Source organism: Cygnus olor, chromosome 20 (genome assembly GCF_009769625.2).
Source record: "Cygnus olor isolate bCygOlo1 chromosome 20, bCygOlo1.pri.v2, whole genome shotgun sequence".
Lineage (NCBI taxonomy): Eukaryota > Metazoa > Chordata > Aves > Anseriformes > Anatidae > Cygnus > Cygnus olor.
This window is the reverse complement of record NC_049188.1, coordinates 7610353-7622980: the sequence shown is the minus strand read 5'-3', so window position 1 is coordinate 7622980 and position 12628 is coordinate 7610353. Positions and strand designations below refer to the sequence as shown.

The 12628-nt window shown below is 41.6% G+C and overlaps 1 protein-coding gene across 22 annotated transcripts in view; it reads right to left on the bottom strand.

Moving 5' to 3' along the window:
* Nucleotides 1-12628, bottom strand: part of SPECC1 (sperm antigen with calponin homology and coiled-coil domains 1) — a 97284-nt gene that overhangs the window by 69815 nt on the left and 14841 nt on the right. For 9 of the 22 annotated variants that reach the window (XM_040532730.1, XM_040532731.1, XM_040532724.1 and 6 more), the window contains 2 exons: nt 6068-6249; nt 2901-3036 (listed from right to left, as the gene is read on the bottom strand). In XM_040532730.1, the coding sequence (XP_040388664.1) occupies nt 2901-3036; nt 6068-6217 (286 nt within the window). In that variant the 5' untranslated portion in view covers nt 6218-6249. Of the gene's footprint in view, nt 1-2900; nt 3037-6067; nt 6250-6389; nt 6537-7042; nt 7340-7538; nt 7775-12628 lie in introns of those variants that run through there. The other 13 variants (XR_005814028.1, XM_040532722.1, XM_040532727.1 and 10 more) reach the window with 5 other exon arrangements.

Below are 12628 nucleotides of genomic sequence, written 5' to 3'. Positions count from 1 at the left end.
CTGAAACTAAAGGAGAAGAAAGTCCTAGTTACTTATGGAGATATACATTTCCATATTTAAACATTTTAAAACAATTTATAGCTTCATAGATTGGATGGCTTTACAAGTACATGCATTAAAATAAACATTTTTCAAGATTAGCAATCTCTTCCTTTTCTTCCTCCTGTTCTGCAATTTTTCCAGCTCTTTCTTCTCATGACGCATTAAAAGCGATGCAAGAGCTCTGTAAGTGTTTTTTTAACATAAAAACAAATTGATATCTCAGGACATTGTATGGACAGACATATAACACTGTGGATAAGGAAGCTGAATCCAAGACGTTTCTCCCTGCTTGTCATTTCCCATTACTTGGGGGTTTCAAAACTGCCAAGCAGTGACAAAGCCAAACATCACAGAAGAGAACCCCCAGCCAGAGCCCTCCTCCAGTTCTTTTTACTCAACTCCACTTGCCAAGAACGGAGACATGAGAGTGGCTTCATCTTCCTTTAAGTTGCTTATGATTTACTGCGTTAGCTTCCAATGAGGCAGACAAGGGTAGCACATGTCAGCAAAAGGCAAGAATGAATAAGTTAAACTGCAGCAAGGGCAGCATACAAACAGCCCTATTTAAACAAGCAATCTTGGTGTCAATTATTTATTATCTGCAGCATTTGGAACACGTGCTATTGCTCAAGGCCACACAAATACCAGACAGTCACACCCAAAGAAGAAAGAAACCTAAGCAACTCTTTTTTAATTTTAGTTGCCATACCTGATTTTTTGTTTTTCTTTCTCTTACACAATACTGAAATACCAATTGAGTACCACCAGAACATACCTGGAACTAATGTAATATCCTTTCAGTAAAGTAACCAAATCATTCACTTGAATAACAAAGAAAGTCCAACCCAAAAAAACACGTCGTCTGCGTTTAAGACATTAAAGGAAAATGCAGAACTGATGAAGGCAGTCAGAGAAGCCAAAGAAAGTGGTTTCAGAACAAAATTAAGATTTACTCAGTTGGCTGTGTACACAACATCTGCATTTCCCAACTACAGGAACATTCCTACTTGGGTCAGTTCCACAGTCAGTTAGCATTGCAGTGCAGTCTTGATCACAATCAGAGATTATTTGGGATGCTGTTTCAGTGAAGAATAGCAGCTGAATAGCTGAATAGCAGCTCTCTTTCTGCTTAATGTTTCCAGGAACATGTTCTGTCCTCTGTCATATTTGATTTTCAAGTTTTCTTTAAGCAACAATATATTGTATGGAAAAAATACCAACAGGAATTTTGTAACAGTGAAACCATCTAGAATTAGCACTCAGCCTTGTAACCTTGCTCATTAATATCTAGCACCTTTTACTGGCTGTGATAGTGACAAATATTCTCAGACTCTGCCTAGATTTCCAAGCACCCTTTTGGACCATGGAACCACTGTGAAAATTAAGATATGCAAGATAAAGCTCTTTTTGTACATACCCCTGCGGCCAGCCCCTATAAGATCTGGGCCAGTTCCCTCTAGGCTAAACGAGAATTTAGAGAGAGGTAGCACATATATTGTTAGTGTTTATCTGTGCAATATATATGTAGCTCCATACTCAGACTCTTTTTGCTCAGGACTAATATTCTCATTCATATTTCTACAAATGTTGATGCAGAGCAACATATGAGGTCAGTTCTAACAATACAATTTAAACTGAGAAAACAATACCCTGGTGTAACTTGACCTCCATAAACCATTTTACCATTTGTATTTAAAGTGGTCATCATCATGAATCTTATCCCTCCCCCATCCCATTATTATCCACACATGCAGAAGGGGGCTCTCTATTCCAGTGCTAGTACTTGTGTATCTGACATATGTATTCTATTCCGTACTCCCTGCAGTGCTGTCTCCTTGGCTGTATTCCCAGGATCCTATGCTGCATCATCTGTGCAGGTTTTCTTCTCCCCTTGTTACTCCTCCCATGCCTCTTTAGCTAGCATCTTGCCTCTTTATTGGCTGGCAAATCTCATATATCTTTGGATGCGAGTAGTCACTATTAAATTTGAGGATTTACACGCCGATTAACTACAGAACAGGATCTGTCTTTGGGTTCCTATAAGATGCTCTTTAGGGGGTAGAGGGAAGTATATAAATATTCCCCCTCCCCCCAAGAAATCCCTTTCTGTTTAGTTTCATTGTTCTGTTACACAGCCAAACCCTGCAGAGGCTGTGACAAATAGGGAGGTCACGATCAAATTTAATAACATCTCACATTCCCCTGGAAATGCCACCAGGGAGCAGACAAAAGCAAGCATTTGCTGAGCTCCTGGGGGAGAGAAGAGTATTTGCACTGAAGTCCTTGGTATGCAGATGGTGTCGCTCCCTTTAGAAACAGGCTTAGATTTGAAACCAATAGGAACAAGCTGATGGGCATAACACTGAGGGAGAGAGCGTGCCACGACACAGCTCAGGCCAAGCTATACATCAAGTGCTGGCTTTTTGGTTTTGCATCTCTGCTGTGAAGATTGCTAACTTCTCTGCTCAATCAGCAGAGGGAGAGCAGAGAATTCTATAGATGCAGGGTGGAAATAATAAAAAAAATAAATAAAATCACTGAATAAATGAAAAGGGCAAGCCTCTAACTGGCCGCGTCGGTTTGTGAGCGGGGAGCTTCGCCCCCCGGTAGGAGCACACGGGACAAGGGCACCCCCGTGTGGCCGCTCGGGGCTCGGCTACCCGCTGCTTCTCACCGAGCTGGGGCTGGAGGATGCCCCAAAAGGTGAGGCTGCAAGGCACAGCAGGTCCCACCGGCATGCTGAGTATTGCAGGGGGATGTTAGAGCTGTCACCACCTTACAAGGAAGGCTCACCAGGTTCTCGGCAAGCCAAGCAGTTTCACATAAAGTAGACACTGGTCCAGGATCTTTGTACCTACCTGCACTGTGTTTCAGTCGGCTCTCAGCAAGCTCAGAAATGGCTCCGGTTGTAATGGTCTTCTTCAGTCTAGAGACTCCAGAAGCTGCTGTCACCCCTGGTTTTGTAAGCATATCATCGCTGCTTGCCCTCTTCAGCTGCAGGAAAGAGATGTTATAAGCAACCAGAAGATTAAAATGTTGACTATTCCTATCAAGATGTTCAAAAGGCCAGGTTCCTGGGTGGAAAGGACTGTTTCTGTAAAGTAACCCAATGGAAACATTGCTTTGATAACACTACTAAATAATTTAATTAATTCTTGCATTATTTGTATTGCATTCCAGATTTTTATGAAGTGGGTTATGAGACTACTGTTCCAATAACAAAGAAGAAAACCAGGAAAGACTGTTTAAACTAGCAAGTAACTGAGATGGTGGGAGAAATAGCTTACAGTAGTAGACTACTGGGTACCTCCAGCTTCTCAGACACTGCCCCGAATAGCAGTCATCAGATTTCCTCAGTGGTTTATGTTTACTGAAGTAATTAGGCCTCTGCATGTAAGCGCCAGCTGCAGAGCCTGACACACAGAACAGGTCAAAGCTGCAAATAACTGGCCCCACACTTAATCTGTCTGTCAAAAAAACAGGATCCTAACAGGATCCTGCTGGCTTTTGTCTCGCCATTCAGGATCATTCACTTTTGCTCCAGTGGTGACCTCAGACTTTAAAAGAGGCATCTGAGCTATTCCAATAACTGCCATTTTCTTTCTGTGTTTCTCCCAAACAGGAGTCACCAAACTTTGTGGCAACATAAACAGGATTTTTTTTTATTTTTTTTTTTTTTTAACATGAACAAAGAACATGCTGGAGACTGAGCCAAAACCCCAAAATAATTTAGCTGAGAAGCTCAGGCTGCCACAGTAACATGAAACAGCCAGTATAAGATCTAGCACAATTACAAATTGGAAATCCTTTATCTTAAACATGACATAATTTCAGCTATTTAGGCTCCTTGTTTATTGAAAAGCAGTGAACAAAGCTGGCCAACAATAGCATGATGGGGCCTAATGCTCTTGGTATTGCGAGGGACTGTAGGACTCAGTACAAGAGAAACCAGAAATCTGTTCACAAGAAAGCATTCCGTTATGTGGCCACCAAGGAAATCATTCACAGCAAAGAAAAGCATTGTTCTTCAGGACAGATGAAATGTAGAATTCTGAAGATAAATACTAATACATTTCATAAGCTTGGAAGAAGGGGAACTATCTGCTTTACTTGTTATTTTATAGTATGTATCTTAAAAAGTAGATTACATATCACTGCTTATTGGTAAGCCTTATTGTACGTGAGAAAGCAAGGGGCCATTGTTGCTGCGCTGTTGTTTTTGGGAGGGGGATTTGCTTTTAAAGCAAGTTTACTCTAAATGCATACTTAAAACCATGTAATTCAAGCACGATGAACTTAAGATCCAAGGAGAAACACTTAAATGATGTTGCTTCAACAAGCAGAAGTAGCATTTTATCTCAGAACTTTTGGTCAGCTCTTCCCCATTTGTGGCAATCTCCGTAACAGCCTGCGTACCTCTAACAACAACTTCTAAATAATTTCAAGAGAAACATTTCAAGCATTTTAAAAGACCAAAGCTCTAGGTTCTCCTTAGAACAGTATTTTTCCACCTTGTTTCAGTCTGTGTACACCTAAACTATTTTCACAAATCAAATGCCCTTCTTTAGAAGTTGTCCAGGGTCACCAAGGGAGTCCATGAACCACGGGCTGAAACCACTCCTTAGGTTAAATGAAAAAGAAAGAACACACACAAGCAGAGCTCTCTCTATTTAGAAGTTCCTAAATGTAAAATCTTTAAGCAAAATGAAATTTATCTCTCAACTCCAATTCCTTCTCCCTTTCATCTCTTCCTCTTACTCAGAGTCTGTGGTTTCCTGGACCCCATGAGCATGCAAGTTTCAAAAGCTGGTGTTGATCTACTCCAGGAAACCGAACATCTAACGTTTTGCTTTCTGGCACAGGTTTTGTCAGCTCCCTCCTGCTAGCAGAAAGAAACAATCTGAACTTTCTGACATGTAGAAACCCCTGCAAACTATCTGAAGTAACTTATTCAGTGCACCCTCTTTTAACAGCAGCAACCGTGCTGCCTTTTTCTGTTTCTCCAGGGAAACGACATTGATCATCTTGCATTTGCAGATGTTCAACAATTTGAAAAATATTACCTGTAATTTGGAAGAAAATCCTCTACATTTAACACCATACACAAATCAACCACATCATGTTTCCTGATTAGTCTCCTCAGTAGCATTCCTTCAGAGATGCTTGCCTCAGCCATAACACAATACTCCAGTGACATAACTTGCCTGGAGACTGAAATACCCTATTGATAAGATGCTTGGGGCATCTAGGAGTCTACAAAGCAAGATAAGGAAATTAACCCTACACATGAGTGGCTGTGAAGATCGGTGATGCTTAGATCTCCTGTTGATTGAGGTGCTGTAACATGTTATATATAGCTTGCTAAACTTGACTATCGGAAACAGTTATAACCAGGAAGCCCTGGGCTCTTTTCATCACTGTTATCTTGGTCTGTATTTGGGCCACAAGGTTATTTTTGTTTGCTAATTACAAGAGTACAAATGTAGAGGCATTTCAGGTGTATTATTGTTTTCTCAAATAGCAACAAATTTCTGGCAAAGTAGGGTTATTCTGAAAGATACCCATGAAGAAAGAAAGATTTCAAAAAAAATGCTTGTGTGCCATTGCAATCAACACGTTTTGCTAATATATTTTGCCTTGAAGGAAGAGAGGCACAGATTTTTAGGAATTCTAGAAATCTATTAATGACTTTCAATTAATTTACATATGCAACAATATCAGCTGAGCTAAGAATTTGCCATTTATTTTTCTCAGTCTTTAGAATTAAGGCAATTCCCTGGCACAGAGATGGTGTAAGAGAAACCTGCTCACACCTGCTCACCTGGATACAAGGTCTCCACCACCACATGCAAAGCATTTTCAGAAATGTGCATTAGTCTAATATACAACACAATTATAATCTCCCTATGCTTAACAGAGTGGCCAAGGCTACTCTAAATCTCAGGCTGTGATAATGTTCCAGGACTAAAGCAAAGCTTTATCCTGGAGTGACTGTAATGTTTGCACCGTCCCTACCGGTTAGTACCTTGCTGAGCCGAGATTCAAAGGCCAGTGAAGTCGAGGACTTGGATGTCTTCATTCCTGTTGAGGTGGTGGTGGAAAGCGACTTTCCTCTGTCAACCCCATGACTCGCTTGTTTTGCCACTGCATTCCAAGGCCTGGCAGTACTCTTCATTTTTTTCCCCCAAATAACTCAGTTTACAGCCCCTAAAAAAAAAGAAAAAAAAAAAGACTTTATATCAACTGAAAGATAAAGAGAGAAGCAGAGATATCTAACACGTTTAAAGGGCTGAAAAGGACAGGTCAAGCTTAATTCCTTCTCTTATAAAAATAAAAACTCCACTTACTCAGCACAGAGAATCCTTCAGAGCCGGCTGCAGCCACTTAGATTTTTAGTGCTGGCTGGTAACATGAAACAACACAGAAGAAACAGTGACTTTTGTTTGCACTGTGCAAGCCAGAAACCTCTGTCAGCCACAGAACACCTACAAATGCTGAAGCACAACAAAAGAGAAACTGAGGACACCGACGTGCAGAAATCCACAGCAACTGATGACAGCTGTGGCATAAAAAGAAAACTACTTCTCTTACTATTAGATTTAGCATCTAATAATCACTTTAAGAAAGTCACGAGAAGCAAGTTTCCTCAGTTGTACAAAGAATATCTTTAACTTCGAGTCATCCAGAGAAGCAGTTGATGTTGCCACAGTGATCAAAAAGATGTTTCACAATACCAAGATTTACAAAACATGGTAAAAATATCAACTTCCTTGCAAAAAAGAAAAAAAAAATGCAACCAAAACCAGATCCCCTATTCCTCAGAGATAAGCTTCTGCAAGAGAGAAATCCTGCCAGGAATCAGCAAATAGAAGTCAAATTCTTTTTTTGGATATAGCTGAATAAATTTAATCTGCCAGCAAGAACAACGAGCGTTTCTCTCAGTAAGTAGACTGCTGCCAATTAAATAGCTAGCTCAACTCTCATAGATCTAAATACATACATTTTCAACCAGCCATTGCCCAATCCAAACCAGGAGCAGAATAAAATAATTATATTTAAAATCCCACAAGCCTGCTGGGCTGCGAGTGGGAGGGAGGGGAGATTGCCTGGTATCTCGTCGCTTCCCCCACTTCAGCGTGAGCAACATTAGTCTTCTGCAGCTTCAATTTCTAAAATAGACACAGGATGTATTTGCACACCAGTTTTGCGTAGGCAGAAGCTAGCTTGCATCTTTCTGTGCCAAACAGGTACTGAAGATCTAGAGAGAGATCAATATCTACAGTCTCAGCGAGGGGAAAGCACCCAGTAAGCAGTAAGTACCCGCTGTTTATCATGTAAGAGTCCAGCCGGGCTGGCGTGAACTCAGACAGCAACCCTCTGAGAGAGATGCCAGAACAACTTCTCCCTGGCTGAGTCAGTAGAAGGGGTTAGATCACATCCCACATCGTGCAATTTGCTTTCTGCGTTATTTCACGTTCACAAATAAGAACACTCACTGAGCACAGGGAAGAGAAACCACTTTGGGGCCAAGTCATGCTGGGCACTGACGGCACCGTCCGGGTGCCACGATGGGCTGCTTCAGGAGCGTTTTGCGCACAGAGGCAGAAGGGCATGCCAAGGGCTCTGCCGCTGTCTCACAGAACAAAGCTAGCAAGTGGCAGGTCCTGCTTATCCTCGATGCCTCTTGCAGGGAGGGCTACCTACTTTCTGCACAGCTCTAACCTGCCAGCTCCTAAATACAGAAATAGAAAAGTTAGTGTTACTAACTACAGTCACTCCTGCATTAAAATTCTTAACGCACGCAGCACGGAGCCATCACCGATCTCATTAGAGGCGAGAGCAGTACTGTCTTTGTTGATGACGATGCTGATCGCTTGGCTCCTTATTTTTATTGAAGCCTGGACAGATCTGTAAGCTACACTACAACAGAAAATATTTAGCATTCTCGGAGTTCACGATCTACCTTAACAAGCTTTGGTGCTTTGCACATATTTAATAAGCCATTTTATAACGAGCTGTATTCACTGTATTTATATGGGTGAACAAGCAATTACACATGCAAACTATCTTCCTGATTAATCTCCAAATTATGCAGATTTGGGGTTTTGTAGAGTCAGTGGCTGCACATACCCTCTGGATTTCTTCATAACTATCTCATACTTTCCTGCCTTAAGCTGCACAGATGCTTTCTTGATATCCAAAAGAATTTAATTTTGAGTCACTCGTGGCATTTCAAGCTGCAGTGGAGTGATATGCTCATTAGGCCACGATGCTGGAAGTGAAAGGAGGAGGTACTAAAAAAAAAAAAAAAAAAAAAAGGCAACAAAAACCACACACAAGAAACCCAGCCAGTAGCCTGAAGCAAACCAGCTTTTTCATGTAATGATAGCTGAATTGTGCCATGTGGATTTAATAGGATTGCACCACATCAAGCAGATAAAACTAAAATTGAGAAGAGGACATTTGGATTTGGTTTTCCACGTATTTATATGGGACTCATCATCTATAAAATATGGAGGCAATGCTTCTGATGTAATTGGCTAACCTGAACCTGTGCCGCAGATAAAAAGGTTTCAATCTATGAAGTAGAATCCCAATACTTTCCACAAGCCTTACTTCAAAGAATAAAGCCGAGTTTCACACATATTAAGCTGCTTTCATTCCTAGACAGGTGACACACATTTATTAGAAGTACTGCTTTGGGAGCAGTACAAAATAAACTACCTCCCAAAAAAGAAAAAAAAAATCCTACTGTTCTTTGATGAGAGCAGGAAATACATTCTAAGAGTCAACCTCAGCTTTTTCTACCCTCAAAATCCAATTTATTGCATAACAAGAAAATAAACCAAAAAACCAGTTTTGTGGATGTTACAGGCAGTTGGAGAAATGGGAAACCCCAGAAGTTCAGTATCATACAATGGCTCAGCAGGAAGAATAAATGTGCTGAAAAAAAGCGTAAGGACAGAGTGCTACTAATATAAACTACTAATCTATCCTAATGCATAGCAGCAGGAGTTTTTGAAGCAGCCATTAAAGGACACCTGAATGCACCCTTCCGTCCCAAATCTTAAGCTGGGCAGTCTTCGCACTGCTCAGTGGCAGCCTCTGCTTCCTGATGTGGTTTTCAGGGTGAGGGTGGTAGCAGCAGCTTGTGCAGGCCATCCTTCTGAGCTGTGAAAATGACTTTGAAAGCAGCCGATCGTCATAAACTATATCATCAGAAACTAGCCTTGAGTGAGAGCTCGGGAACGGGATCACCACTGACTTCCCATCACAGCTGAATGAATCTCGAAAGATTGTCCCTTCCACAAGTCAGGGCAAACGCAGTGCTCAGGTATGTATTCATATCAGAACCACTGCAACAAAGGTGATTGTTCGACACCCTTTGGCACCCTACCTTCCAAACCTTGTACATCTGTAGTTCCGCATGTGTGGAACTGCCAGCAGGTAACGGCTCCCAGTTAGCTTAGAATGTATTGATAGGGGCAAGTCTACTATATTTTAAAGAAATAACAGCATTCCCCTTCAAAAGAACCCCAGAGAGATTAGACATGATCTCTAGGCTACCCACAAAGAAAACTGAAAAAGAGAACAGCAGCAAAAAAAAAAAAAAGCAGCTTTACACAAGGGATGCAGCCAAGTTGCTTCTGCAAATACAAAAATAAAATCACTACTTTTACACCCATTACGTCTCAATATGTGTCAGATGAGACATGCTTCTGCTCACTTTCCTGGAAGATGACTCCATAAGCAAAGTCTGGAGCTCTACAATTTCAATTCTTGTTTCTTTCCTAACGTTTTACAGGGACTAGTGGCCACAATCAAACCCCTGTCATACACTCTGCTTGGAGCTGCGCTCTGAAAATGGGTGGAAGCTGGAGATAAGCAGCAGTCCCACGTCGAAGTAAGTGGGGGTTCGTGCCAGGGACATGTTGCTTCAGAGCAGCAAAGTCAGTTCCATCACCAGTAATTTTCAGAATTAGAGTGCAGGCGTTTCATTTGAAATAAATCTTTTGTATTCAAAACTGCTGGTGTCTGAGTGCCCCTCTCCTCCGAAACAGGTGCTGCAAATGAAATAATTGGAGGGTTTATAAAAATGGAAAGCTGGTCCTGACAGAGCCTTTGCTCTTGGTAATCCTCAGAATTCCCTGCAGGCATCAGGCTTTAAAAATTCAGGCCATAATATATAGCTCATCCCTTCTCACTTGTATTTTTAAAAGGTCTTTGGAAATTTTTGATGTGGACTATTTTGGCAGTTGTCAGAAGTCTTGCAGTGGAAAGACGGTCCATTTTACTTCAAATTTTATTGTTTTATTAAAGATGGAAAGCCTAGACATCTGTTATTAGTCAGTCCACATGAATATATTAATAAAGTCCTGAGAACCACCCTGGAATTATTCCCATTTTACGGCTAGAAAAACTGGATTAAGAATTTATCCTGACTCTCGCAGGCAGGCAGCATCAGCAGAAACAACCTAGGTCTCTTGGATCTCAAGGCTTGGCTATCCATCAAAGGAGTAACTCACCAGCCTCGTAGAACAAACTAGGGAACACTCTGCTGGCCGCCAAATGCTGCTTTACTCTGAATAACTAAAAAAGAATAGATAGGTTGAACTGAGCGATGACAAGCAGTATTATTTTACGGCCAAGAAACCTGGCGGTTACACTAGTAAGTAAACAAAAATCATTAACATCTGCAGAAATTAATTTACATATTAAAATCCCTCAGAGGGACGGGAATAGGCAGAGTTTGTCTGTACCCCACGTATTTAAAGAATTTGGGTTTTGGTGCTCGTGTTTGTGTGTGATGCTTCTCAACAGGAGAGTGAAATTAGAGCAGAGTCATTCAAGTTGCTGTGGCAAAGCCAATGAAAAAAGAATGATGAACACATTACTAGATCTGGAGAGTAACGTACAGATGGCAGGTTCACCAAGACCTGCGAATGCCCAGCGTTTCTGACGAAGGAGGTTGGAGGCACCAGCTCTGCAGGCCGGACTCTCCAAGGACAGACATCTGTGACTTCGCTGGGTTAAAAACCCCGGTCCCCAGTGCCATTTTCCCCTAATTCTGTTACTTTTGTTACATCAAAAGGTCAGACTAGTCCAGGACATTTCTTAAAAATTCTCGTGAAATCAAAACAAAATTCTCTTCCTTCCTTTTTTTTTTTTTTCCTCTCTCTCTCTTTTTTTTTCCTTTTTTTTTTTTTTTTTTTTTCGCCACGTGAGACTTGCATCATGCTTCCACTGTCTTCCTTCTGACCTGATCAAACTCTTTTCAGACAAACTACCGACTGGAACACAGAAACACCCAACAGGTTCAGGAAGCCATACAGCCTTTCCTAGCAGCCAGCTGGAAGCTCTGTGGCAGGACAGGCACCGATGCTAAGACAGGATGCTTTCCTGCCTTTCACATCAATCCCTTCTAAACAATGTTCAGGCTCGACCGATGCTCCCGTATGAGTCATCGGGATTTCGTAGCTGATACCAGGAATCAAGCCAGGGCCACAAACCGGGGAAGCTGACAGTCCCGTACAGTAATTGCCCATGTGGAGGTAGCACACAAAACCCATCTGGAAATAAGACTGGGCTAACAATTAATAACAACCCGCTTACTCCCTTGTGGTCATCGTTAGCAGTTTTCCCAAGGCATCATTCATTTCAGCTCCACGTGTATATTTCTGTACCTAACACATCCCCTTTTTCCTCTAGTTGCTGTTAGCATGGAAGACACCGAAAACAAGGTAACTCAGTGCAACCCTCCTCCATCACTCTTCCAAGCAGAGACACTTGCAGGATTTTTTCCTGGTACAAAGCTTAGCTTTCATTAGATTTAGGTTAAAAAGCCCACGAAAAATCACAAGCCAGACCACCCTCTTCCACCCAAAAGCAAACCAGAGGAACAGACAAGATACGTCTATTCCCCAGCACCTCCTCCCTAACGCTCTCACTGGCCACAGAAACAGAAAATCAATTTCAAACCTGACCCCAATCATCTGGGCAGCTGCTTCCTCTGGCCTACCTCAGCAGACTTGCTTTCCAATCTCATTTGCACCTGAATTTTCATGTTTCGCTGGTAAAGTACAAGAAGACAAGACAACACTTGGAAATTTTCATGTCCAGGCTGCATGTTACAGCAGGGAAAACTCTGTTGGTTTTATGCATGCCTCAAGCAAAGGTGTTTTCATGGTTATTATTTTTAACTTTCAAGAGTGGAGAAAAATGTAGAGTAATAATACAGCCAGGCACTTAGAGCATCCAAGTGGTTTTGCAAGGAGTTAAAAACGTAGGTGAATTTTAGATCGAAAACAACTACACAGAGACGAAGAAACAAGCCCAAGGTCACCCAGCTAATCACTGGGGGAACACAAAACAAGACACCAGCCCAAGGATTTAACCAGCAGTAGTTCTGATATAGCTTATGGGGCACATCTTCAGCATCTTCTTTTAAGGTTGTCTGAAGATTGTACCCTCATATGCAACATGCCTTAAAAGAAAACAAAACACACAGTCCTGCTGTCCTGCAGGACTCCTAAAAAAACTCAGAAGAGAGCTTCTAACATGGCATCAGATGAGAATTTTCTTAACA